General features: G+C 40.3%; 1 protein-coding gene across 1 annotated transcript in view; it reads left to right on the top strand.

Annotated features, from left to right (window-relative positions):
* The first annotated feature begins 17,080 nt into the window (after nt 1-17,080).
* The window catches only part of TRAPPC8 (trafficking protein particle complex subunit 8), a 3,178,250-nt gene continuing 3,167,568 nt past the window's right edge, over nt 17,081-27,762 (top strand). The window contains exon 1 of the mRNA XM_044065843.1: nt 17,081-17,398. Coding sequence (XP_043921778.1) covers nt 17,242-17,398 — 157 coding nt within the window. The 5' untranslated portion in view covers nt 17,081-17,241. The remainder of the gene's footprint in view (nt 17,399-27,762) is intronic.

The following is a 27,762-nucleotide window of genomic DNA, read 5'->3' as shown; positions in this document are numbered from 1 at the left end:
TGGAACAGTTAACTACACTGCATAGGCTGTGTAACTGTACAAACATTAACACGTTTGCACTTACAGTTATGAGTGACTACGCAGCCTGCTATACATGAGGCAAGTACTCCAAGATGCCTGTTCAAACATAACAGGGAGATGGCACATACCTGAGGCAGTGATGCTACTTCTGGATATCATTCTCAATATAGGTGTACTGGGTTTTATGTTTAGTTCTATCACATACACTGTCATATTGCATACCTTACAGGTGTATTGTACTGGCATAGTTAACTGGATGCAGCTGAAGTGCATGTTATAAGGGGCCTGACTTGTCTGTGTATGTTGTTGTGACTTTGTCTGTTGTGCATGGGAGCAGAGATGTGAGACTTATAATGCACTTGTGGATCCTCATCTGTATGAGTCTGTGTGAATTACCATACATAATAGTGCAGATAGTAATGTACTGCTTCACATAGGTGACTGGGGGGATTGTAGTCGGTCTCCCTCACAACCTGATAAGTGTGTCACTGAATGCTGCTGCTGATGGTGGCCATAGTGAGGCACAGGCAGGGTTGTCAGTGGCTGAATCTGTACCAGAGGTTGACATTGCTCTTTTGCCCCCACTGTCACCGCACACAGTCAGTATGTCCACATATACCTGTTCCCAGAGGCCACAGATATTTGACAGTCAGAGGGTGGTGACATTGAACAGGGCAGTGTGACAACTATGGCATCAGTGAGTGTAGGCACTGGCCATAGCCAGAGAGTTGGCGAGGTCCCTCACAGGCAGACTGACAGGGGTGCTCGTAGGAGGCCTGCTGATCATCCACCACCTGTTGCAAGTGTCACATCATGGGTTACTCGCTGCATATTGCAGTCCATCATGGAGGCCCAGGCATGTTCTGAAAACAACACCAGATGAACGCTTAGGGTTATGGATGCAGCACAGTCCGAAATCTGTGACTGCCTCCACCACATTGGGGACACCCTGGATTGGTGCGCTGCTGTAGTGGATAGATGGTGGGCTGAGACAGTGTCTGTAATTGACCGCACAATGTCTGTGCTGTAACTTCTAGTTGGAGTTGGGCATCGGACACATGGATGAAGGTCAGGAACACCATATGCATTGTGTCCACATGGCCATGCACAGTCATGCTCCTGCACTGGCAGCACCTACAGCGCTAGAGAAGGAAGTGTGATGTCCACACCACAATGGGACAGGTCATGGGCATGTGGTCCTGGGCAGTCTTATGGGGGACACAGCCACAGCACTTTGCAGTCACAGTCAGGTACTAGGGCATGGTGGTGCCAGTGCTACTTCTGGCAAAGCCAGTTCACGTGTTTGTCGCTAGAGACCCACAACTGTCCAGTCTACCATGTACGGTCCATAGTTGTCCATCATACACATGTGTAGGGCTAGCACTGGGCTTGACTGTACACACACACACTCAAACAGCACTGTCGCATGCAGGCCACCAATAGAGACACATGGCACATCTCCATGGTCCATGTAACCCACACCCCTTCCTGACTCACACACATGCTGTCACCTGTTTGGCACAGCATAGGCCTCTGGCACCCTCACAGCACACCCTGTGCATGTGATGATACCTGTGCCATATCCCTGCCTTCCATTCAAGGAAATGCAAATATGTGTCTGATGCACTGGGTGACTATATTACTTTACATGTACTTGTATAGTGCAATATTGTTTTGCCGTGGCACTTGTTGTGGACCACTACAGGTATTGTATGATGGCATGTGTCATGGCTACACATCAAACTTTGTGTATCTTTGTTGCATGTTATTAGACTGGTGGTAGTGTTACAGAATGACAGTGTGTCATGTACTTGTGCATGTGTCCATTCCAGGAGTCTGAGAGGTTAAACAATGGACACATGGTGGCAATATAGCACCACAGAATGTCACGGTGACACACCAGAAATATGATGTCAGCAAGGTAAGGCAGTATATATGCATGGCTCCCTAGGTGCATGTGTGTATAACTGTGCATCAGGGACAATGGGGGAAGTCAGCATAATCATGCATTCATACTTTGTGAAAAGGTCTGCTACCCTAGATCCATGTCACCTGGGTTTATTGAACATACAAATCTAGAAGGTGGCGGACATCAGTTATGCTTATGGGAAGGAGGGCAGTTTAGAGGCCAGCTGCTAGCCACATGCCCATAAAATGCATAACCACTGAACAGAGATAGCCGATATGTGCATGTCCGTACTGCTGTAAGGGGATATATTTATACACACACACAACTGGCTGATGTGAGATTACAACTGGCTGATGTGAGATTAGAACCTTTACCTGTCTACTATTACACACTACAGCTCACAGTAGTCCTTTCATGTGCCACTGAATTTATCTGATAGCAGACTGTCAGCCAGCCCCCTTAAGTTGGATGACATCAGCAGGCCTTGTAAAGGAGGCCAATGCTGAGGCCAGCAGCTAGTCACAGGGCCTTAAAATGCATAACCATTGCACAGAGATAAGCCAGATGGGCATGTCTGCAGTGCCGCAAGGAGATATATTTACACACATACACAAGTTGGATGAAGTGAGTAGAACCCCTACGTATCTACTATTACACACTGCAGCTCACAGTACTTATCGCACATGCTAGAGGTTATGTCTGTTATATATGTGGATGGAGGCACAATACTTGTGGAGTATGCTAAGTGGCCTTGTGTTAGACAGCATGTGTGGCCAGCACCATGATACTGCCTGGTACTGTTATTATATCTAGTGACTTAGGAATGGGATACTTGGTAATATCCCTGCTATGTGTGTACAGTTACCAGTATGGCCATATGTGGTGTTTGATAGATGGACATGTGGCCAGGGACAATATGGCCTGTCCAAGGCATGCGTTGCAACAATTGTACATTACACCATCTGCTCACATGTGTTTGTCTACAAGGTGACATTACACAGGCATAGGAGTATGTAGGTGAGTGGATTATATACTATTGCAGCCTTGCTCTAGTTCCATCAAGCAACTCTTGTGATGTGTAGGCGCAGATAACCCCAGCATTCCAGGGTACATGTGGACATTTATACATCCCCAGACATATCTATATAAATATGTATAACAGGGATGTCTGTGTGTACATTATGTAAATGTGTTCTGCAGACATATGTGGAGAGTCTATGTGTCATTGTATAACATATATGTGTATGTATGTGTATGTATGTGTATATATATATATATATATATATATATATATATATATATATATACACACATACACATATACATACACACACACGTGCGACATACTGATACACTATTCAAGCAAAAGGGGGATAGGGAGAGACAAATATGTATACATAGCTGTATATACGTACAGACATATTTCCACATCACAAGTCTTTGGGCAGAACAGGTGACAGACTTGGGCTCCAAGTGTAGGAGTATGCCCAGTGTGACTGTCAGTACTTACAAGGTGACTCCAGGCCAAAACTACCTGTACTCCAGTCTGGGATTATGTGTGCTGCAGGCCATTGGCTGCTGCACCTGTTACCACAGTACAGCACTTCCCTGGTATTGTCCAAGGCATTCCGGGCTGTTTGCTGACCTTAATATGTGACTCATACCTCTCAACTGTACAGAGCTTCACAGAATGTCCAGATTTCTGCATCATATTTTTGGTCCGTTCTACACAACATTGTGGTTTTCTGGCAATGCATTGAAAAGTGACAATGAATAATGACAGACATTTGACTTTCAGACTCCATACACATCATCAACTTTCTACATTTGTAGGAGCAATAAGTAAAACTTGTCCCTATTTGTGGCCCTTTGTTCCACATTTATTCATGGCTTTAGCCAGATTTCTTGCTCTAAGAGGTTGAGAGATATGATGCGACTGTGGTACACACAGGGTGACAGTTTGCATACCTCTCCCTGTACATGTTTTTGCAGAATGTCCGGCATTTCCCCCCTTTTGCCTGCTCTGTTCCTCATACATTTGTGGTTTTCGGTACTATACTATAAAATGCAATCACTGAACTGTTGTAACTACTGAGATTTTTAAGTGATGGCCTTTACACCTTGCAGCTAATCTGACCTGTTGCAACCTGCTGTTATAATAGCCTCCTTCTAGGTTACTCAGATCATGTATAGTGTCTGTCTGTAGGTTTGAGCCTTTGTCCCCCATTCACTCTGGCTTTGTCCAGCTTTCTTGCAGTAACAGACTGAGGAGTTATGACAATCTGTGGGAATTCCACCATACAACTACCTCAAATGCAAAAGATGTGGCTACTACCAGATTCAAACAATCAACATCACCACCCATGCTAATGTCTCTAGCCTACTGAGCCACACAGGCTGCAGACAGGAATGTGTCATTCATCACACAATCAACAACATACAGACATACATTGTCATCCCTGCGTTACGTGCGACATAGGATGTATGGCCAGGTTCTATATCACAGCCCTGGAACTGGGTGGTCTGCTGATGTACAACTGCAGACATACTGCTACAGCACTTGTATGGGTACACTGATGAGTTGTGGGTGGGGGAAGACCAGCCCATGCTCTGCTGGCATACACAGTTGTGCTACTGTTCTGTGACCCCAGTTTGGCATCTGCCTTGAATAATGTAGTGGGGTTTCCAGCCATGTGGCCTAGTGAATATTATGGGGCACATACTATTGGACAGAGTACTTGTTGTCCCAAGTGGCTCTGGAAGCAGTCCAGTAGCCCGCTATATTCCCTTGCATACATGCATCAAGTCCATACATATGCTGCCATATTCTATTACCCCTTACAAGTGGTGATTAGCTATGTGACTTACCTTGCAAATGAAGCAGTTGACAGACCTGTAGTTCGGGGCTGACACTGATGTACACAGCTCACGGCCAATACATGGTGAGGTACAGGTTGTGTGGGCTGGGCTGGCATCATTTTTACTAACATCTATGCGAGTTGGAGTAAGGTGTTGGTCCCAGGACCCTAAGTGCATGTGCTATACGTTGGCCAAGGCATACTGGGCACGCCTACATCTGCCTACAGGGACACCTTCAGGGGTTTCCTCCTCAGAGTCCCCCTGTGGGTGTGGCTGTGTGGACTAAGGCACTGGTGGGGGGGGGGAGCTGTGTATCCCTTCATCCTGCTGCAGCTGTTTCCACATGATCATATTATGTAGCATGGCACATACTGTGAACATGTGCGCCCATCTGGCTGGACAGTACTGCAGGGCTCCACCAGATATATGAAGGCACTGAAACAGTGACTTCAGCAGTGCAAACACACATTCTATGATATTCCTAGTTTGTGCGTGTGCCTCATTACACCATTCTTCAGTAGGTGTGCATGCATTTCTGATGGGTGTCATTATCCACAGTTCCAGTGCATAGACAGCATCCCCCAGTAAATGGCTGTGTGGGAAGTCCCCCCTAGCAAACATTTGGTACAGCCGTGATGCCTGCCAGATATGGGAGTCGTGATAACTGCCAGCGCACACATTCATGATTATGCCAAGGCATTGCACACGACCTGGCAGTTGATTGAGTGGTACCCCTTGCGGTTGATGTAGATTCTACCCTCCTCATTGGGTGGTAGCCTTGATGTGTGCATGAGTGCAATCTATGGCACCCAGTACCTCAGGGTAGTGTGTTAAACAGCAGAAGTGTTGCATACTACTGGCCCTCGCCTCAGGGGTAAGGGAAAAATAAATGTGCTCACTGGCATGTGGTAGAATAACATCCAGGAAATGGTGGAGTACCCTGGATGCTGACGCCTGTGAGACTCCCATCATGTCCCCAGTTGGTCTTTGGAATGTACCTGTAGTTACTATCCTAAGAACTACACATACCTTTGTATCCACTGGGATGGGTTCCCCTCTGTTGGCTCTGGGTATGAGTTGAGGTCAGCAGAGCTCACTGAGTTCTTGTAGTATGTCCCTGTCCACCCTGCAGCACTCTACAATCTCCAGCTCATGTAGCCCCTGGAAGGTTACCCTGGGCCTGAACACTCTTCTCCTTCTCAGTCTAGGCATATGGTCAGCAGCAGCATTGCCCTCAGCATCTAATACATATATATGTAGCAGACCTGAAGCAGCCCCTAGCATTTTGTTAGTTAAAAGTTTCAAGTTTGTGCCCCATTGGTGCAGAGTATGGGGTGAAATCAGATTGTAGGATTTCTGCAAACTTCATAGTGCTCTGCTGTAGGTGCAGCCTTTGTGATTGGCTAACTATGATGCATTCCACCTGCCAAGTACATCACTAAGGACTGTTAATGGCCCTAGTTCAAGTGGAACAGGGGTCATCAGTAATTAAGACATCATTGCCTTTCTAAGCCAATTTTTTAACAGCCTTCCTTGCTCAGCACTACAGCATGCCACGCAAACATGCCCTGCAAAGGTAAGCAATGCTGAGCAGTCACTGTACACGTCCCCATGAAACGTCATGTGCAGCACAGCGGTGCATCACACAACACTCAAACCTACTGAAACATGCGCCCTGAAGGTATACAAAGCTAGACAGACATTGTACACTCCCCCTGCTCAGCAGAGCAGCCTGCCGCACAAAGAGTCGCTGTTGTGCTCCAAAGAGCTTAAAAGCATAAGGACACATCCCCTTTTGATGTCATCACTTCTTCTGAGGACACCAGCAGGATTATCTGCCTATACGGATACATATTTGTGCTATTCAGTAACCCTAGCTCATGTGCATACAGATCTGTGCACACAACCCAGGAACTACACGGTTCCAGGCCCTGCCTCTTTAGCAACCATAGCAGTCTACAATTGTACATACTCCACGCAAGGTCTTATAATACATTATTGTCATATACTACTAATATTCATTTTTACACTTTTTAATTTTTTTTTCCCGCAACAGCATGTTTGCGCACTGTGATAACCGCGCAAACAATCTGATTATTAAAAAAATATATATATTAACATTATTTTCCATTAGGTTTTGGCCACACAATGGATAGTTTTTCATATATGTGTCTGCTATGCTATTTCTGTCCTTCTTACTGCACTTTTACACCCCCTGTTCTCTGTTTCACATCCTGCAAACTGAATTTTTCTATGTACATTTCGGACACCAACATGGGGGTCTGCAAGGCTGCTTATCTGATGGCTGGATTGCTGTACCACCCTCATTTGCATGCAACTCACCTGCTTATGAGGTGATTTTCATGCCACGGGCACTTCCGTGTTGGAGCGCTTGTACACACTCCTCAGCTCGGTTTTCTGGATCGCAAACCTGCTTACTTTCATGTAAGCAGTGTGCCACTATGCATACATGGAAAATAAGTCCATGTAAGCTTTATTAAACTCCCCCCTTAGACTTTTTTGCCATATTAGAAGAAAGGAAGGCAGAAAACCAGTCAAAAAGGTACACCACACGCTCATAGAAGATTAAAAGGGGAAAATTCTACCAACGACGGCAGGAAGAATTACCAAACAGTAGTTAGGAAAGGACAGGGGAACTACCAACCAAGGTAGAAGAAAAATACCAACAGGAATAGGGAATCACAGGCATTAAACTACTCGCACAAGAAAAGGTAGGTAGATAAAGGCTAAGAAATATTTAAAAAGCATTACCTAAGATAGAAAGTCAGAGAATGAAAAGTTTAAAGATTTTACTTAGCTGCGAGAGAAGAATCAAATGACACATTTTTCTATAAGAGTGGCAAATGAGATCTGAGGTAATGTGGAGAGGGGCATCATGGGTAGATTCTTAGCTTGAGAGTTCTTTGGCTGGTGTGAGCTATATAATGGCCGAGCCAGTTCCTAGGATCAGAACCGTAACCCAAGAATAGATGAAGACTGACAACGTCAGATCACCTGCTAAAACCCTGGCTTAAAGTTAAAACTAGTTGTTATTATTAGACCTCAGAATCACTTAAACATTATTTCCAAGAACAGTCCTCTCCTCAATGAAATGCCATGGAAAAAAACAGTGTTAAGGATCTGTAGTTCTGGTCTTGGATCAATCTACATCAAACCCTTCTTGAAATCCATTAAAAGATTTTTATAGGTACTTTGCTCTCTCTGTGCCTGCCAACCAGCAGTGTCCCTAGTTTTGGTCTAGAACCCATTTATTCCTTCAATGCACATGGTGGTTGTGATAACAACAGACTATAACTACCACTTCCTCACTCCAGGATGGACAAAGCAACATCGGACAATCACTCGCTTGCTCTCAGCCCTCCACCTGGTGCTTTAGTGCCTGGGCTGCTAATCAAACACCATCTGGGTTAAAAATCAAAGCTTTATCTCGGATTTGGGATTGTAGTTTGAAGGACATTGCTCTGAGGAAAAAAACTGCTTGGGTACACATGGCTGAATTTCAGCTCAGCTACAGAGACACATCACTGTGGCAAATTCTCTGTGGGCACAGAGAAGCATGCAGCATTATGCCCACAGCTAGAAAAACCAAGTGCAGTGTGGAAAAATAATGTCTGTGTCCAAACAGGACCTTAGAGACACAGCAGGAAATATGGTAGGCACTTGCCATATGAAGCCCAATGGGCATTTCAGTCATAGATAAATGCAATGTCAAACAAGCAATGGCTTTATTAATGTGTCAAGGGAAGCAATGGTTGTACTTTGTTTACATTACATGCTTATGTAACTACAGATAATAGAAATATGCAGAGCCATGGAGGAAATCCTGTACATTTAGTCACACTTATGTTCCAGTATGTGCTTTAGGCAACCCTCTCTAGGCACAAAGGCTCTCCTACTGGGGAGTAATGCCATTCCCCTGAGCATGGATTCTGGGTCAGTATTCATCAAATTTTGTTCTTGCTGCAGCACTGCAAGAAATTTAGCTAGATGTATGGTACACCATCCTAGTAACACCTCCAGCTGCTAGTACAAGACCTCCGTCTCACTGTTCATCTTTAGAAGATCCACGTTGGACAGGTCACACATATTCCCTTTCTGAAATGTTCAGTAAATCCACTGGAGAGTCTTAATGCCTCTCCCAAATTAGTGCTAAAAGGAACGTGAGGCTGTTTTGGGTTTTTCTTGTAAACTTGATCATAAAGAGACGAGAAGTTAATTAATTCTGGTGGTGTTAAAATTGACTGGAAGTAGCAGAGAGCACCAGTGCTATACCTTCTATGTTAAATTAATGTATACTATTTTAAGGTGGATGTTGTTTAAAAGACAACACAAAAGGCACAACATTCTACTTAAGACTGCAAAACAGACAACTTGAAATACTATCAAAGAACAAAACTGAGACAAAAAAAAAAGACCAGAAATTTTTTTTATTAAAACCCTGATGCACCTCGACAGAGCATTCAGAGGAAGTAAAAATCAGGACAAAAATATCAGAGAGAATAACAGCAGTAATTAAAAAAAAAAAAGACCAGACAGAAGGCAAAATCAATTACACAATTAGTCTAAAAACATTTCCAATTGTATCCTATATTAAGGGCTTATGGTTTAACTTACTCAAAATACAAATATATTCTTTCGGAAACAAACAGACTTTTTTCACCCCTTGCACCAACTTCTAGCTTTTTTTTTAAACAAATCCTTAGGAACTGCTTGAGGGGCAAGAAACAAATGTGAGCCAACAAGATGTCATTTATGTTCATGATTCCTTAAAATAAATATTTTAATAGTTTCACCAACACAATAAAGACCACTGGGGCACCTCAAGACATACGTGGCAGCTTCCCTTCTCCAGTAAAACTGTCCATTAAGCCTAAATTTAACACCAATGATCAAATTAAAAGAAGCAATATTGTAACAACAAACAGTCACAATATCGCCCATAGGAGAAAGTACTCTGAGGTACTCTTAACATTAAAATTATCCTACAATGTCATAAACATATTACTTAATCTACTTGGTATATAAAAATGTTTATCAAGACACACTTCCATACAAAACATTTCATAGCTTTCAATGCATATTTCTGAGGCTATATACATATTCTGCAGTTGCTGTGACAGTATGTGTTGTAGTATTTTGGTCCGTGATTATCTTAATCTGATTGCCATTTAAAAGTTTCTGTTATTGCTTTATGTTCCATTTATCAATATTTAATTGGAAGTTAATTTCATTCTTGATTACATTAACAATTCAACAAGTCTATGCTTTTCTCTCTCTCAACAGTGGTTTATGCTGCTGTACATCTCCACTTAGTATCATATACCAAAGACTTTCATTTCTTCCTAGTCCAAATTTTATTTTTGCTACATCGCAATTCTTTATTTTCTCCCCAATTATATATTTTCCTAATACCTTGGTATCTTTTTTTTTTTTTTAAAAGAGTGCAACATTCAGGCGCTGCTGAAGGTCTGTACTGGACATCTGTGTTTTCAGTATCCCTCTATCCCTATAAGTACCAATATATTCATCCATTCCTGTACTTTTTGATCTTTTATTATGTAACTCAATGTATCATATACATAATACTCTTTACTACTGTTCCTGTTCACCTGAATTTCTTGGGTCCAACAACCTAGTTTCATCCTCTAAAGAGGACATTGTTTTCCATTCAGGGCGATACATCACATTCTACACTGCATATACAAATCTTACTTGTGCAGTGAAATAATAATGTTCTAAGTCTGGTAGGCCCAGTTTTCCTTGTCTTCATGATATCATTAATCATTCCCGTTGTACTCCAGGATGCTTTCCCCTCCCATAAAAATCCTTTAACTCTTTTGATTTTTTTTCCACCCAAGATATGCCTGAATTACACCGAGTATCCAAGAGGGACATTTTCATTGCCTGTACTTTAAGGTCCATATCCATAAACATCATCTTCCATTGCCTAACTTTGTTTATTGATCACTTTCCTTATCACCTCTTCCCGCATTTCTTTTTCTGTTTGTACATATCCTTATTCACCAATATACCAAGTTATTGAAGCCCCATAAATAAGGGTACCTTTGTACTAATTCATAAGTCAGTATGAAATCAAGTATAATTGCCTTTGTATTTTCATTGTATTATATCCTACTGTGGCACAGAATATCAAATATATCTTTCTAGTTTTGTAACAAAGAATTATATCAACTGCAAACAGCTTTTTTTCCTGCAAATCATACCAATCATACCCTTGAAGCACAGATTCTCTGATTTTAATTACGAAGGATTCAATATAAAGAGCAAATAAAGCAGTGAAAGAGGGCATCTCTGCTTAGTGCCTCTTGTTAATCTAAAACCCCTAATCATCCTTCCCTATCAATTTTACATTTGTCTGTGCTTCCTCATATATTTGCATCATCAAATTAATCCATCTTATTGGTAGTCCAAACTTCTGTAAGAGTTTAGCCATAAATTCATAACAGACCCCGTCAAACACTTTTTCTGCATGTAGTCAAATTAACATTAATACTTACAATTTTTACTCTGCCAGCTGTTTTATTATTAAAAAATGTCTGCCTTCCCGCCACAAATCCACATTTATGATCCCAAGCAACTGCTTAGTTAATCTATTTGCTATTTTAGTCACAAAGGCTTTACAATCATGATTTAACACTGATATAGGTTTATATGATCCAGGGTCAGCAGGGTCTTCTCCTTAAGAAAAACAGTTTTTCTACAGGATTATGGTATCTCCCCCCATTAAGATGTCAGTAGAGCTTCTGTTGAACATCTATTAATTACTCCCTCACAAGTTTCCATATTAATAACAGGGCGCCATGTAGCCCACCCTGTTGTTTTGCCTGTAGCATGTCATCTCTTTGCCTCCTTGAGTCCTCTCTGGTAATCCTTCACATCTAAGTCACTGCCACGTGTTCTTTCAATTGTGGGATAGCCATTCCCTGTAAAAGGAAATTTCGAATAGCTGTTCTCTTTCTACTGTCTACGACTCCCTCTATACAGTCTCATATTATGAGTTCTTAGGTCTTCCGATATTTGATCTAGACTGGTTTCCATTTTCAGTTGACATGGTTCTTTGTTGCCTCAGCCTCTAACAGTTTTGCATTCTTAGAGCTACTATCAAAATACACTTGAGCTAAAACTGTTTTCCTGTACTCATTAACACTGCCTAAATGCTCCTTTACCTCTTTTCTAACATTTGCCAATTAATTCTTCTCTTGTACTTTGTCTTCTTAATTTGTTCTGATATCCATTAATCTTCTCTAATCCCAGTAAATATTTCTATTACTACTTTCCTATTCCTGTCTTTATTAGCCAACCTGTAATGCAATTTTATCTTCATATCTTACTTCATCATGCTTTCAACTTTGTTCATAAGTTGCTTTAAATACTGATGTAAAATTATTTCAAACCACTTACTAATGTTTTGTATCTTCAATAAATATGTTGGAAAATGCCAGTGTCTGATGCTATTATTGTTTTCTGGTTTTCTCACAATCATAAGAACTGGGGCATAATCACAGTATTAAGGGACTGAGTCTCATAGTCTAGTATTATACATTCCACTAAAAGAGATCTTGTCTAATTTCACCCAGTTACCATATTACTGTGGGCAATAAGTGTATTCTACATTTCTGCCATGACATCCACTTACATGTTGTAATACAAATATCTTCATGTATTTCTCTAAAAACATGTTGCTTCACTGGATAGCCTAAGAATTCTCAGTCCCCTTGACATCTTCTTTATTTGATATTAGGATAAAAAGGAAAAGGTCATCCACAAACATAACGGTGCGTAAGATGTGGTGAGAAAAACCTGAAGCCTGTAACAATACACCTCTCTCCCACTGTACTAAAACCAAGTTGGCGTAGCTGTTCGTGCATGCTGTGCCCATGGCTACACCAACCTTCTGTACATAAAACTGTTCCTCAAACAGAAAAACATATTTTCAAGTACAAGTTCTAATGTGGCACATATTAAGTCAAAGGTATTTCGGGAGGGAATGGTGTCATATTCTGATAAAACTTATCTCCAAGTCCAAAGGGCCTGACAAGTAAGAACAGTAAAGACAAACAGATCACTCTACTGCTGTCACTGGTTAAACAACTAGGGCATACAGGATGACCAAGACAACCTGCACTAGCAGACACCTTTTAGGTGGGTTAAAGTAAACAACAGAGTTTGGCGTTGCCTTGGTCCGATGTCCAACTATTTCCTTTGAAAAAACTGCACTCCAAAATACACACCTCCTGATGTTAGTCGACAGAACGGACGAACCAGTTTTTCAAATTTCAGTTCATTTTTCCAAGTCACTTTCTCTGCTTTCTTATTGCATAGCACAGCCACAAGGGGAACAAAAGCATCTTGAATAAACTCCTGCACGGATTGCAGGCATTACGCCATCCCATCGGCCTGGAAGTGGATGACATTTTCCTTTTATGGAATGGGTCACCCGAGACCCTTGTTGAATTTGTAGAGTTCTTGCATCAATCTACAAGTTTTCTTAGATTCACATTTAGGTATTCCTGGGAACAAACTGAATTTTAGATGTTATGGTGAAGAAATCAGACTTTAACCACATGGAGACTAGTATTGACAGAAAATCCACTTGGAGGAATTGTCTACTTCACAAGAGTAGTATGCACCCCAGGCATATTCCTAAGAACATGATTAAGGGACAAGTACTTAGGGTTATGAGACTCCATAACGACGATCAACAGCTTAGTTTAGCACTTGAGTCTCTGAAGAAAGACTTCTCAGATAGAGGATACTCCATAAATGAAATTGATAGCTGCATAACAGATGCAGTGAAATGGAGACAAAGTAAAGGAAGGCCCTATTTCTCTGAACCACTGTTAAAAATGAAGATACATGACAGAACAGAGATCCTTAAATTTCCTTTAACATACTCATCAAATATCTATGGAGTCTGTGATATCATCAAACGTAACTGGGATATTTTAGATACAGTGGATGAACTAAGAAGTGTTATAGCTACAGTGCCACACTTCTCTTTTAAAAATAATCACTGAAGAGGCACCTATGCTATAATACATCCACTACTACGAAGGTTTTAACATCGATTAGGAAAGGTACTTTTAAATGTAGGAATTGTACAGCCTGTAAGTTTATTCATAGAGGTATGAATTATATACATTCACATAATAAGTCTGAGATAGAAATAGATTTCTACACTAACTGTAAGACCAGAAACATAGTATGCCTAGTTATTGTGGTAAGTGCCCTGCATTTTATATAGGTATGAGTAACAGACAGCTTAAGGATAGAATCTTGGGACATTAAAAATAAGAAAGACAGGAATGCCCTTGTTAAACACATAATGAATTTTGTGCTGACCATACCTTTAGTTTTCTGATGTTAAGAAATAATTTCAGAGAATTTAAGAGGGGGGGTATTAGGAACAGGACAGAATCTGCTGAACACAAATGGATTCTGTCACTGAATGCAGTCAAAGAACCAGGTTTTAATGAGGTTGTTTCACTAAAACCATTCTTAAAGTCAAGACCACTTAAACACTGGTATTTTAAAAGTTTTGTAATTTTTTCAATTTTTATTTTACATATGAGCTTTTTCTTAATGTTTTTATTGATGTTTACCTTAAATTATATTACTTGGAGACAGTTTCTTTAAAATGTTTTTAGCGATGGTGTTAACTGATTTTATGCTAGTTTACTTTCAAGAAAACGTCTGATGAAGCATTTTGATACACCGTGAAAGTGCTTACTGTTCTGAATTAAAGTTTTCATTTTATTTATCTGTATAAATCAGTTTGATATACACACGACAGACAGTTCTAATACATTTGCAACACCAGCATCTTGTAAGACATATCGTTCTAATACATTTGTAACACAAACATCTTGTATAAATCAGTTCGACATTCACAAACAACATATAATTATTTACAAAATTCCAGCTAGCTGTGCTGGCAAGTGCCTCCTTTCATCACAGCCACCTTGTGGAAAAACATTAAAATTCTGTGAGAAGCATTTAGTGATTTTTATGCATTAAATACCTCAAAAAATAAAGGTAGAATGAAAAAATGTGGAGCTTTCCTTTAATTATATGAATGGCAGCAGTTGCCCCACCTTATTTACTTTCTTCACTTCCATACTAGTAGTATTTTTGTACCCCTTTTGTTTCATTCTTTACAGCTTATCCCAGTGTGCTCATCCATTGCCAAGTCCAGCCTCTCCTTCAGCTCCTGTGCTAAAGCTGGGTCTGGAATCTAAGGGCATAGGAGGGTGTTGCTGATTTCTTCTTTCAGAGGAGTTTTTCATATATCACCTACCCTCTTGACTTCTCCCCTCCCTTACATTTGCCTAACATAGCCAAAAGTTACGCTCCTGTATGGCACTGTGCCTTTCTGTAGAAGAATGTCCTCCCATCTGCCAAACAGCATCTCAGATGCCCAAGCTGCTAACTGAACCCTAGTTGCCTAGGCCATAACTAAGGAGTTATCCTTCTATGCCACACCACTGGTTCTTCTATATAGGGAATTACTAAGATGTTACAGAAAGATATTTTAATGTAAGCTAAAAAAGGTTGTAAAGAAGTTTTTCAACACAGCGCATACCCATGATTTGGGTAGCCAGACATATTTTAATGTATCTAGTCAAACAAAAACTGTTGCAATGAATGATCCTTTTAGGAGTACTAACGATATTAATAAGTATATGTCAAATGAAAAAAATTGTAATGTATGTTGAGGTAAGTTTTGGGGTTTGGGTTAGATTTTTTTTTTCTAGTAAGGTAGGGAATATTAGGATTAAGTTTAGAGTGGGAATGTTTGTACAATACATTTAAATTGCAATGTACTGACAGCAAGTGGGTTAACTAGTGTTTGCATCCCAGGAATCTTTACTTATTAACTTACGATTTGTTTACAGGGAAAGTCCGACTTGGAACGAGCCAATTTTCAGCAGATGACCGGGGAGAAAAGCTCCAGACACATGCCTTTGTAACGTGGTAGGAAAGCGGAGCACCCCGAGAAAACTCACATGAACACAGGGAGAACATGCAGACCCCGCACAAAAGGCACTCCAGCCGATAATTGAACCGGAGAACCTCTTGCTGTGAGGCAACAATGTTACCCGCTGCATCACTGTGCTGTCAGCAAACCATCTGTGTTGGCATAATACAAGTATGCATCACCTAAAAAATGTGATGGAAAGCTGTGCTAGGAAGCAGCTTGATAAAAAGTTAATAAAGTGACCCATTGGAAGTAACGATGATACAGATGAAGCAAATGAGATTTAACGGGTCTTGTTACGCTACAACTCTAACCTTCTTCTTTCAGCTGCTCTCGTTACGGGTCGACACAACTGATAATCTGTTCCCATTTTGTCCTGTCCACTGCATCTTGCTCACTCACACCAACCACCTGTATGTCCTCTCTCACCACGTCCATAAACCTTATCTTACTACTTCTGCTACAACCCTAACCAATTAACTATTTTTTTCTACACCACCGGATACCCAAAATAATCTTAGTATACTTACTCCGTGATTGTCCAAATATCCACTAGTTTACCTTTACAGCAAAATTGTTATGCATACCTCAGTCTAAGGAATGTTCCTCATCCTTAATATTAAAACGTTTTAACATTCCTTAAAAGTAGGTCACCTGACTGATGCCGTTAGCTTATTAAATAGAAATGTAGTACTGAGCCGATTACGATATTACTGTCAGTAAACACTATCCACACAGAATGCCAGAAAAAACTGCATTACAACTCAATAGGCATTTAATCCAGTCTCACGGTCTGTGTAGAAACGAAGCGTTATTAATTTACTTTTTTTTTGACAAAACTTGTTAAAACACAATATTCACAAGGTAGAACAAATATACAAACTACTACACCTCATTCACAATATATTAGTCACATGCCGCACTGAAATCTGAGTAATCCAAGCCTCAAATTTTATCACCTGACTTTACCAACTGAAAACATAATCTTGCTCACAAAAATGAACAAAGGGATTTAGCCTTACATGTCGTCTTTAAAGTATTTTACTCTGTACTTTTTAACATTACCGTTATCATCCAATATGTTGAAACAGTGGAGAGGCAATAAAGTACTACTTTCAATCAGCACAATAAAAAGGTAAATTAAAAAAAAACTCCTTTAACATCCTAAAACAGCATCAACAACTTCTCACGTGCGTCTCTACGTCCCCGGAAAAAAAAACACTCAGCAAAACCCTTACGCAGCAACGTGCGCATTCATGAGAATGTGACCAACCGACGCTCGCGACTGTTGCGTGCACGGTCAGCTAGTCTTAATTTCCAAACAGCAATCTAGCAGGTTTGTTCGTTCCGTAATAAAGTACCAAGTTATCCTCTGAATCCCTATCGCTAGAAAGGCCTTGGTTCGGTGACAAGCCGCTTCCGGGCCGGTGGGATGGCGCAATGCCTGCAGTCCGTGCAGGAGTTTATTCAAGATGCTTTCGTTCCCCTTGTGGCCGTGCTGTGCAGCGAGGAAGCAGAGAAAGTGACTCGGAAAAATGAACTGAATTTTGAAGAACTGGTCCGTCCGTTCTGTCGACTCACATCAGAAGGTGTGTATTTTGGAGTGTGCAGGTTTTTCCAAGCAAATAGTTGGACATCGGACCAAGACAACGCCGAACTATGTTGCTTACTTTAACCCACCTAAAAGTCGTCTGTCAGTGCAGGTTGTCTTGGTCATCTTGTATGCCCTAGTTGTTTAGCTAGTGACAGCAGTAGAATGATCTGTTTGTCTTTGCTGTTCTTACTTGTCAGGCCCTTCGGACTTGGAGATAATTTTTATTATCAGAGTATGACACCATCCCCGCCCGAAATACCTTTGTATTTTAAAACCACTCTTCATAAACAGAGTTTTGACGTTGTGGTTGTTGTTAATAGTTGTCCAAGTTTTTTTGGCAGATGTGATCCCAGTTGTGGCAACCAGTTTAATTGATTATCTTGTCATGGCACATAGAACATTGAGCTTATCTGTAGGTGGTATTATGGTTTAAGCATTTGAACTATTACAAAGTAGCAATTAATATATTGATTATTTTTGTTTTTTAACAAAGGCTTTCCTTATCTCATATTGTTTCAGGTACTGACCTTTTGCATTTTGTCCCCTTCAAAGCAGAACTTTGCGGGGCCAGTAGTCTCCTGTTAAGTACTCTTTCCGTGGTGTTGTCTGTTGCAATAGCCAGAGTAGAACACGGAGTAAAGTTTGTTATTAGTAGTAGTGTATGAGTAGTGAAGTGCTTTGCATGCCATCTCCTTTACCAGTTGACTTGCTATGCATATTTTGGGCATATGCAATTAGGTGTTCTAACATAATGACAGTCACTTCCAGTAATGGTTATACTTTTCCCTCTATACCCCCACTTCTCACTGTTTTATTCTAGTCGTGTCAGTGTATGTCATGTAAAATCAGTTATCACCTGATGTTTGCCCCTAAGTTGCTATCCATTACACTCTCTCTCTCTCTCTGCTTCTGTCATTCTCCTTGTGGGGGGAGTACCCTCTTGCTAGTTAAGATCCATCAGTGTCAGGCATGTTAGCAATGTAAAGACCATTCATGGGTGCATTGCTGTAGGCTTCCATTGCCTCAGTTTGTGTATTTTTTTCCAGGTTCAGATTAACTAAAAAAAATATGCAATCCCTTTGGTAATAAGTCAAAGTGTGTCTTATTCTTCATTGCATTTGCAAATTGTAGCTATTCCAAATGTATTGACTGATTTTGCTGATCTTTTGTTGGATACATGTAAAGCTTAGTACAATGGATTCTGTTCTTGCTACATTTGTGCCTCTCTACTTAATTCTAGTGTGAACCACTTTGTCAGAATTAATTAGTTTTCTGTCTGCAGTAGATCCTTTCTTATTTTTCATAATCTCTTTTGTAAACTTGGGTCAGGCCTCTTGTTAATAGAGTCATGCACAACTTTGACTAAGGTTTTGACGTAGTTCATAGAATGGATTTTTGTAGTTTTATAGCTATACTTTGCTCATTTCTTTCTCTGTGCCTTGGGAATGGATATTAATTTGAAAGCGGGGCAACTTTCAGTTCTATTACAGTTTTTCCTCCTATGTATTTATTGTTTTATTTTCTCTGCTGTTAATGTACAGTGTACTGCTAATGTCGTTACACTTATATCTTTACAGTTAGAACTGTTATTCTAGTCATAGTATCATTATTACTACTTCATGAATTATGCTACACTAACTGCAGCTTTGTTTGGTACCTCATGTCTTGTACTGTTTCTGGGCCTGACCCAGTTGACTTTTTGGTCACCTAAAGAAAAGACAGAAGTAATTGGTGCTCTCTCTCATTATGTGAAATTTTGGTAAGCTGTAAAATAAATAGATTATTTTAATTAGATATGTAGCTATGTTTAGTAAATATTGTTTGTTCTGATATTACATTTGTTAGCCTCCACTGTTAGGGGAACTTATTCTCCTTATGAAGTCTGTTTTTATACTTTTTAGATATAATAATATGCTGAGGAGGTAGTAACCCCATAACAAAACTGAGGTTGCTGGCTAATGTTGTCCATAACAGTGGATGCGTCTGTGGGAGCTTGCTTGATGAAAATGGATATGAGATATGATATCGTTTTGTTTCTTGGGGAAATTGCCAGTAATTACTTGGTGCTGATCCTCCTCTAATCCTTGTGCACTTTTTAGCTGTGCTTTACTGATTTGCTTTCAGATGTAAAAATTATTTATCTTTTTAATTGTCACATATTTTTGTTTGCATGTGTGTAGTGAATGCATTTATAAATATGTTTTTACATTAATACTTTGCAGCTCTTTTATGTGTGAAAATGCCTGTTAAGTTCAATATTTTTTTTTTGCTTAAGTATTTTAAAATAAAGAACAGAAGTATGTGCATTGAAATTAACTTACTGGAACACGTTTAAGTGTGTTGCATGTTGTACAGATTGGAGCTCTGGTTTGTCTTGTATATGTAAAGTCATTTTGTTGTTGTTGTTGGGACTATTTGATGATGCCTGTCAGGTCCTCGTGGAACAGGCTGATGATGATTGTCATGTCCTTTAATTTCTATCAAATCTTATGAACATACTAAGGTTTTCTATAGTATGCCTTATAGTTTGAGTGTGTAAAGTTATAGTATGTTGCACACATATTACGTTTTATGAGATTGCATCTTGATTAGTACAGTTCCAGAATTTTATTTATTTCTTTTAGTACTGTCTGTATTCTTGATTTTTTTTATTTGTGGCAGTAATGGCCCAAGTCATGGCTGAAACAGGTCCTTTGGATTAGGTTATTTACTTGATTAACAAAAAGCAACAAATAAATATTTAATACTTTGTTTTGTTCAAAAAAGAGAACAAGCCTTTACTGTAAGTGTACCCATGTCACTTTTTAATATTGTTTAATAAAAAAGGGAACCAACTGTAGGGGAAATTGTTTAGTGGATGAATTCTGTTGAAATTGCAGAGCTGCAGTGAGTTGCTATTGTTACATTTCTGCATGTAATTCTGGTTACTAGTATTAAGTAATGCCTACAAACTTTATCAACAAAGTGATTTTTTTTTGTTTAGAATAGTTCTTGGTAGTGTAATTTGTGTTAGGGTAGCAGGGATTTCACTTTTTGCACTTTTGGCCGAGTTTCATAGTGCTTTTAGTTGGACATTAGTAACAAACACTAACTGGAATGAAAATGAAAGCAGGCTTGAATTGTATGTGTAAACTGAAATTTGGGAAAAAAAGAAGTAAACATGGAGTTGTTTTTGTAATTTTTTAAAATATTTGTTACCCTGTATGTGGGTTCTGTGATCCCTGAGCCAAAGACTATGATTTTACAACATCTGTAGAAAGTGTACATAGTACATTTTGGCTATAGTAGTCAATTATACACTTTGAATCTATTACATCATGGCCCAAACCTAAAGCAACGTTGGAGACTGTTGTATAGCTGATACATTTTATATCCATTTGCGCTGAGATGTCGCACTAGTAAGCATGATTACACAATTGTTATGTGGTTACAGAAGCCATAAATAAGTTTACTTTGGACTTCAAGTGCTTCCCTCCACGGAGCCATGTCATTCCCTGCATCCCTGAACAGTCTTCTGTGGTCTTGGGGGTTTACCTCCAGCAACAAATACTAAGCAATTCAGCTGTACAGTACTCTAAGTACGTTCCATGTGTTGGACCACCATCACATATTACCTTCTGTTTTTTTTTCTGTGGATTTTGCTACTTGTATTTGAATTGTATGCCTATATACATATTGTTGGTTTACTGTACTGTTGTACTGATTTCTGGAGTGCACACTACGAACTCGACCCCCCCTCTATTCCTGTTACTCTTTCAGCTCTGGTAGAATTTCACAGTGCAAAGTGTTATTTTGTTTTAACCTACTGCACTTTTTCATGTAAGAAAATAAAACACTTACTGATTTGCTTTTTTTCACTCCACTTGCGCTCTGGGTTTTGGGTCTGGTTCTTTATCTCTGGTCCAGTATGCTGACAATTCTGCTTTCATTACTCTCTCTGACAACCCTACCGATCATCTCTCCTGCACTCAGACCTCTTTCGACGCTGTAAAACACTGGCTAACCAATAACCAGGTAATTCTTAATCCTAAGAAAACTAAACTTCTCCTTTTCCTTTCAAAAATCATTTCCAACCTTATTTTCACTCTCTCTTCTCTAGACAATTCTGTCATACATGCTGACTCCCATACCAAACTTTTAGGTATCACAATTGGCGATCAACTGAAATTTGACCTTCATATCCATCAAGTCCAGTCAAAAACTCGGTCTTTTATATAGAAATAAAAAAATTCCTATCCATTACCTCAAGGACTCTTAAATAGCTCAAGCTTACCTTCTCCCTTGTCTGCTCTTTGCTTCCCCTATATTTACCCACCTTCAAACGAATCTTTTAACTAAACTTGTACAAACTTACAACCAGATAGCTATATTTACCTGTAACTTTCCTTATAAATCTCATCACTGCCTTGCCCTAAAACAACTTCAGTGGCTTGAATTTCCTCAACTTTTACAACTTTCTCAACTTCAGATGACTCATTCTTTGCTTTTCAAACCTGCAGCTTGTCCTTCCCTGTCTACCATCATATCTCTTTACAGACCTTCATGATCTCTTTGTAGCACTGATCAACAGCTACATGACACCTGTAGACCTAACAAAACAGTAGGTAGACTACTTTACAAATGCTCTGTCACAAATTTGGAATAACCTTCCTACCAATATACATTGTATCCAAACTTTTGTTAATTTCAAAAGAAAATTGAAGAGTTACCTTGCTAACTCTCCCACCTGCACCTGTCACCACCCTAGCTAACTTCTTGCTTATTTCAATTTCTGCTTCATATTCTGTTTTTCTGCTCATGATTCTAATAACTCTCATTAATTGTAACACTAGTTCCACAGCTGTACTGCTGACCTACTTCTCTACCTAATTCACATTTTTCTTTACCTTTTCTTCTACACCTCCTACCCTCCTTATCACTCTTTATGCTCTTGACTTCTACTAAACTTTATTTCCCTCCCGTGTACCTCTGTCCCTCTATTTAATACTTCCTCTCCTTTTCTAACCCTATTTTTGTCTTTTTTTCTTTAAAAAGACCTATTGTTAACCTGTGGGTTTCTACTTCCTGTTATCTTAGCTGTTGTCTTTTTAGAATATTTCATATATACTTGATCTGTTGTACTCTTTCTGCATACATAGCATGAATGTGTGTGTGTGTATGTGTGTATGTATGTATATATATATATATATATATATATATATATATATATATATTTATTTTGTTGTATTCAAATTATTGTATTGTTTACTTTTTGTATCCTTGTGTGAAGCTCTTCTCCTCGGGTCTTCACTGAAAATGGGGTACTTGCCCAGTGGACTAACCCGGTTAACAAAGGTAGATAAATAAGTAATTCTTATGGCTTACTTTCTGCAGAAAACAGTTTGAATGTCATTGAGTTAAGAATTATGTATATAAAACATTAGTGGTTAGTCTTGGCAGCACCCCTCCATACAATGCAAAATTTAAGTTTTATCAGAACTACCTTTTAATCAGACAAACGAAAACACACAACAAAAAGATGCTTCTAGTAGAGGTTATTGGAAATCGACAGGTATGTACTATGCACCAGAATACTGTCAATAAATCCCTGCTTTCTTCATGTACTAGGCATTACTGAAAATGTGTGTGTGTGTGTGTATTTTCAGACTATATGCACAGGTATGTAAGGATGGATGTCTTTTTTTTACCGTACCTTGCCAATTCTTTTATTCATATATTCATCTTGCTTTTTTGAATCCATTTAGTGTCCTGGTGTTTAGTTATTTAATTATTTGCTGACCTGGTGGATATACTGGCACCTGACCTTTTTCAACCACTACTCAATTCAGTGGTACAGTATATGTTAAAATGATGGTGTAGATAAACATTGTGTTTAGTGTGTGGTCAAGTACAGTTTAGAATGTGACAGTGAAGTGTCGCATTGACCATGCTAAAGCTATACCAAATGTACATGCTTTGTGCAGAAAACGCTTTCAAGCTCTGTCTACTTTTTAGATAAAAACGCAGCAAAATAATGGTAGAAGGTATTAATAGTTATGCATGCAGTTTAGCTCTTTATAATGTCCAATCACTTACAGTCAGCAGAGTGGACTGGTAAGTAAGAGTACAGTAGCAAACGTGTTTCTAAATTTTTTAAATTATCTGAAAGGAACAAAATAGAGTAAATATTTGAATCTGCAAATTTTTGCATTTTGTGGTTTTCTTTGGTAGGAGAGACTTTACTGTTTTTTGCAAATCTGTCCAGGGCCCCTGAAGCATGTGCACTTGTAATAATCAAGGAATTTAACTGTTTTGGAAAGAGATAGAAGTGGTTATCTCAAACATCCCCAGAGAGAGAGTGTTAATGCTGCAGAAGCAGTTTAGAAAGGGACATCTCATAGCTACTGTCAAGTCTAAATTGATGTCGCATAAGAGTCTATGTATCTTCGGTTGTGTTTCCTGAGGAGTAAAACATGATCTATTGTGAATAAAAAAGCGAACATGATCACTGATGTGCTTGCTAGTGGAGGGCAATAGTCCAAAAAAAAACTGGTTCAAATGTCATTGAGTTAAGAACTTGTATTGCCAACCTGTTTTGGAGAGCTATTGGGTTTAATACACGGTTATGCATTATGAGGTTAGAGAAGAAAAGCAAACGTCTAATTTTGAGTTTAATTTATAGAAAATATGCGTTATGTCTGAGGACTGCATACCCTAGGTTTGCATCTCTCTACTGCATGCTGGTGTATTTTACAATACTTTGCACACTGATCCACATACTTATTCAGGTTTGGAATTATGTTGGGCCGGATTCACGAAGGCTTGCATGGAGTCTAAGAGTAGAGTAAGACTCCAGCAAGCCAACATGTCTGCCGAGCGATCCAGGAACAGCCGGCAGGGGTGTGCAAGAGAGCTCCTAAAACGACTCTTGCATGGACAGGGTTAGTTTATGCAAATTACCTCATTTGCTGCTGAAAGCTATGGAAATGAGGTACATTTGCGATCCAGGAAACACTAACCTGTCCGAGTAAGAGTAGTGTTATTTGCAAAAATGTACTCTGTTGGCAACTGAGTACCGTTCTGCAAATAGGAAAACGGAGCCATGACAGCTCCAAATAAAGGATGCATCCAGGTGAGGAAGCATGCCAATGGCCAAATATATGGCCATTGGCATTTCTATCCATTGCAAATTAAAAAAAATGTTTTTTCCACGATCCCCGATGTTTAAGCGCAGCGCCGCGCATATGTGCGGCGCTCTAAAAATCATAAAAAAATAAAAGCCACAAATGGGTATTTTATTCACAATATTCATCTGCCATGCATGTGAATGGCAGGCTGAAGACAACATGGCTAGTGGTTGCTAAGGGGGGAAGCTCAGTTTGAGAGATGTAACCAAGCATTAGTAGGCAATCCTATGCAAATGAGGATAAGGATAGTGAATCCCAAATTTCCCTGCTATGTGAACCATGTCCGTAGAGTGTAAGAGTAGGATTAGGGAAGTAACAGAGTAGAAGATAGGTGATATCATGAAGGAGTATGTATCAAAAAGACTCTAAGCGTATTGGAGCAGAGTGGCATGTGGTAGCTGTGAGTTACTCAGGACTGGAAGAGGCGTGTCCACAGTTGTCTAAACTGAAACCCAGAAACCGAAGGTGTATGCCATGGCTATCACTGAAGTTTCTTGCAAAGCTGCTTACACTGTGTGCACGTGTGTGCGAGGCAGTAAACCCGTCTAAGTCTGTGTGTGCCTGTGTAAGGCCGTCGAAGCCTGTATGCACAAATGTGCATCCGCATAAGCCTGTGTAAGCTTGTGTGCGTGTGTTTGCGTGGCTCTTCCCCCTGTGGAAACAGAAATGGGAAAAGGAAGGAAGGGAAGTAGTAGGAAGCTAAGCAAGGAGAGAAGTAGTAGGAGGTTAACCAAGGAGAACTAACAGAGCTGCTAGGTGAAATCAATCGGAATCCGCCAATTACACAGGCAGTACACTAGCCCAGCCCAGCACTTAAAACTCTGCAAACAACATTCCCCCATGTTTTTCTCAGAAACGCTGCAACACAGCAGTCTGCAAAGAGAAGTGAAAACTTAAAAAGCCTAACTGAGACAGAAAAATGTTAGGGGCTGCCATTGCTATTATAAGGCGACATGTGCAAGATGCTGAGGGTGGTGCCATTGCAAATGCTGCTGAGCAACCCACAGTAAGGAGACTGAGAAGAGTGTACAGACCCAGGGTAACCTACCAGGGGCTACATGAGCTGGAGATAGTGGAGTGCTGTAGAGTGGACAGAGATCTCCTGTAGCAAATTGAGCTGTGCAGGCCACACTTCACACACAGAACCAGCAGAGGGGAACGTTGAGCAATGTTGGCCAAGGTTGGCCAAAGCTGACCAAAGTCAGTTAAACATGCTCATATCTGCATTACTGTTCCTTAAGCAGTCTGGTCTGCCCAGCATGAAAATAAAAAGCAATGACAGGGCTTGAACCCAGGATACTGTGCACTATAGTCACAGTACTGAACCACTGAGCTATGATAGCATTTTGGTGGCAAAGACACAGCAGGACAATTGTACACTAATGCAAACACAAAAGAATGCAGTATCATGCCCCTAAAGAGGCAAATTGGTAACCTCCCCCACATGCCTATGCAGACTGAGAACATCAGGCTAGGCGGTGTGATGTGGGTTGTGTAGGCTATGAAGTCGCAGTGTAATATACGTGATATTGGACGCTAACATCTGTAGTACAGCAGGTAAGCCCTGCTGTAAAAATACAACTAGGTTTCCATACACATGTAGTATAAATGTCTATGCCGGGTGTGCTCACACACTCCCAACAAATGTAGTGGATTCCATTCAGCATCACACTGAAAAGTCATACTGGGCATGCTCACACACTTAGGCTAAATATGGATGTGATAATAAGGGATCTATGGACAAATGTGGATAGTCATCCCAACTTCCAGAAACGCATTCACAAAGTGGTTTGAAAACCATGCTATATGTACACACAAACTGCCAAGGTCTGTGCATGTAGGTGAAAGGAGGTTCCCACTATTCATCAGTCATCAGACCTGTCAAAGAGTACTAAAACGCACTGGCAATGAATCTGACTATACACGTTCAGCAGCTAGAAAGACCAATGAAAGTACCTTAAGAGGATTACTGGCCTCAAATAGTCGCCCCATGCAACAAGACTGAATGTAGCCCAATCTGTACTCCATTGCATACTGTCTACTCAGGCGATCTCTGCCCAACAGACAGGTCCGTGTCATGGTTACACTCAGATCTGTTCTGAGTTACAGTTCAATGGCAGTAAATGTACAGAGCCAACTGATATTGCCAACATCCTGGCGGATAGGATCACTGTTAACTTTACCCCTCTCTCATCCATGAAAGAGCACATCTCTATAACGGAAGACTGCAAAGTTGCTGTTATCACGGCCGCACAAGTAATAAACACTCTCCAAAGCCAGTATCACAGCAGCCATAGGACCAGATAACTTCCCAGGCTGCGTAGTATCTACCTCCCTGAAGTAAACATTAACATGGCCGGTCTGTGGCTGCTGAAGTTTCCAGAGGACTGCAAACTAGGAGCCATAATTGTAAGCACAAAAGATGTGGACATCCTACAAAAGGGCCTCACTGAGACAGATGGCTGCTGTCAAAGCCATGGGCTCTAGCTCAATGCCAAAAGGTGCATTGTCATCCCGTTAGTTAAAAACTCAGTAGCCAAGACCTACAACAGTGGCGGTAGTATACTTCACACCGAAAGTGTAACAAGAGACCCTGGGTCATAGGTGGACAGTGGGTATAGCTGTGATAATCGCATTCCCACAGTAGTCAGGAAGCCCTCCTATGTGGCACACCCCATCACAAAATGTGTCACATGCAGAATAGAAGAGGACAATGTTCCCCTCTACTCATCACTCACTAGAACTATAATAGAGTACAATGCCTGCTGCTATGTACCTCACAAGACAACTACAATAACTGGAAGGCCAGCAGCCATACCTCACAAAGAGCATTAGTGGCCTGAATTACATGCCATACACAGACCATCTCAAAATGCTGCATCCGTACTCCCTTGCATATCGCCTACTCAGAGGTGTTCACTGCCTAACATACAAAGCTATGTCAAACACAGAGCTGTTGGATATGCTCCACGTAAATCACTCACAATCCCTTTGACCTGTGGACCCAAAACCACGAGTGAAATACAAAAGGAAGGGGTGTACCCATTTACCTTAAGGTTACCCACACCTTCAGGTTAGTGGCATAGCATGAGACCTAGGAGACCATGCAAGTGCAACTAACATTGGCCAAAGCTGCCCATCACATTGTAGCCTGCTACAGCTCACGTACCTTGTCTCAGGAACCTCACTCAGT

Source organism: Protopterus annectens, chromosome 3.part0, assembly GCF_019279795.1.
Source record: "Protopterus annectens isolate FY-2018-M chromosome 3.part0, PAN1.0, whole genome shotgun sequence".
In the NCBI taxonomy this organism is placed as follows: domain Eukaryota; kingdom Metazoa; phylum Chordata; order Ceratodontiformes; family Protopteridae; genus Protopterus; species Protopterus annectens.
The sequence above is the reverse complement of the archived record's forward strand: the minus strand, read 5'-3'. Positions and strand labels throughout refer to the sequence as shown.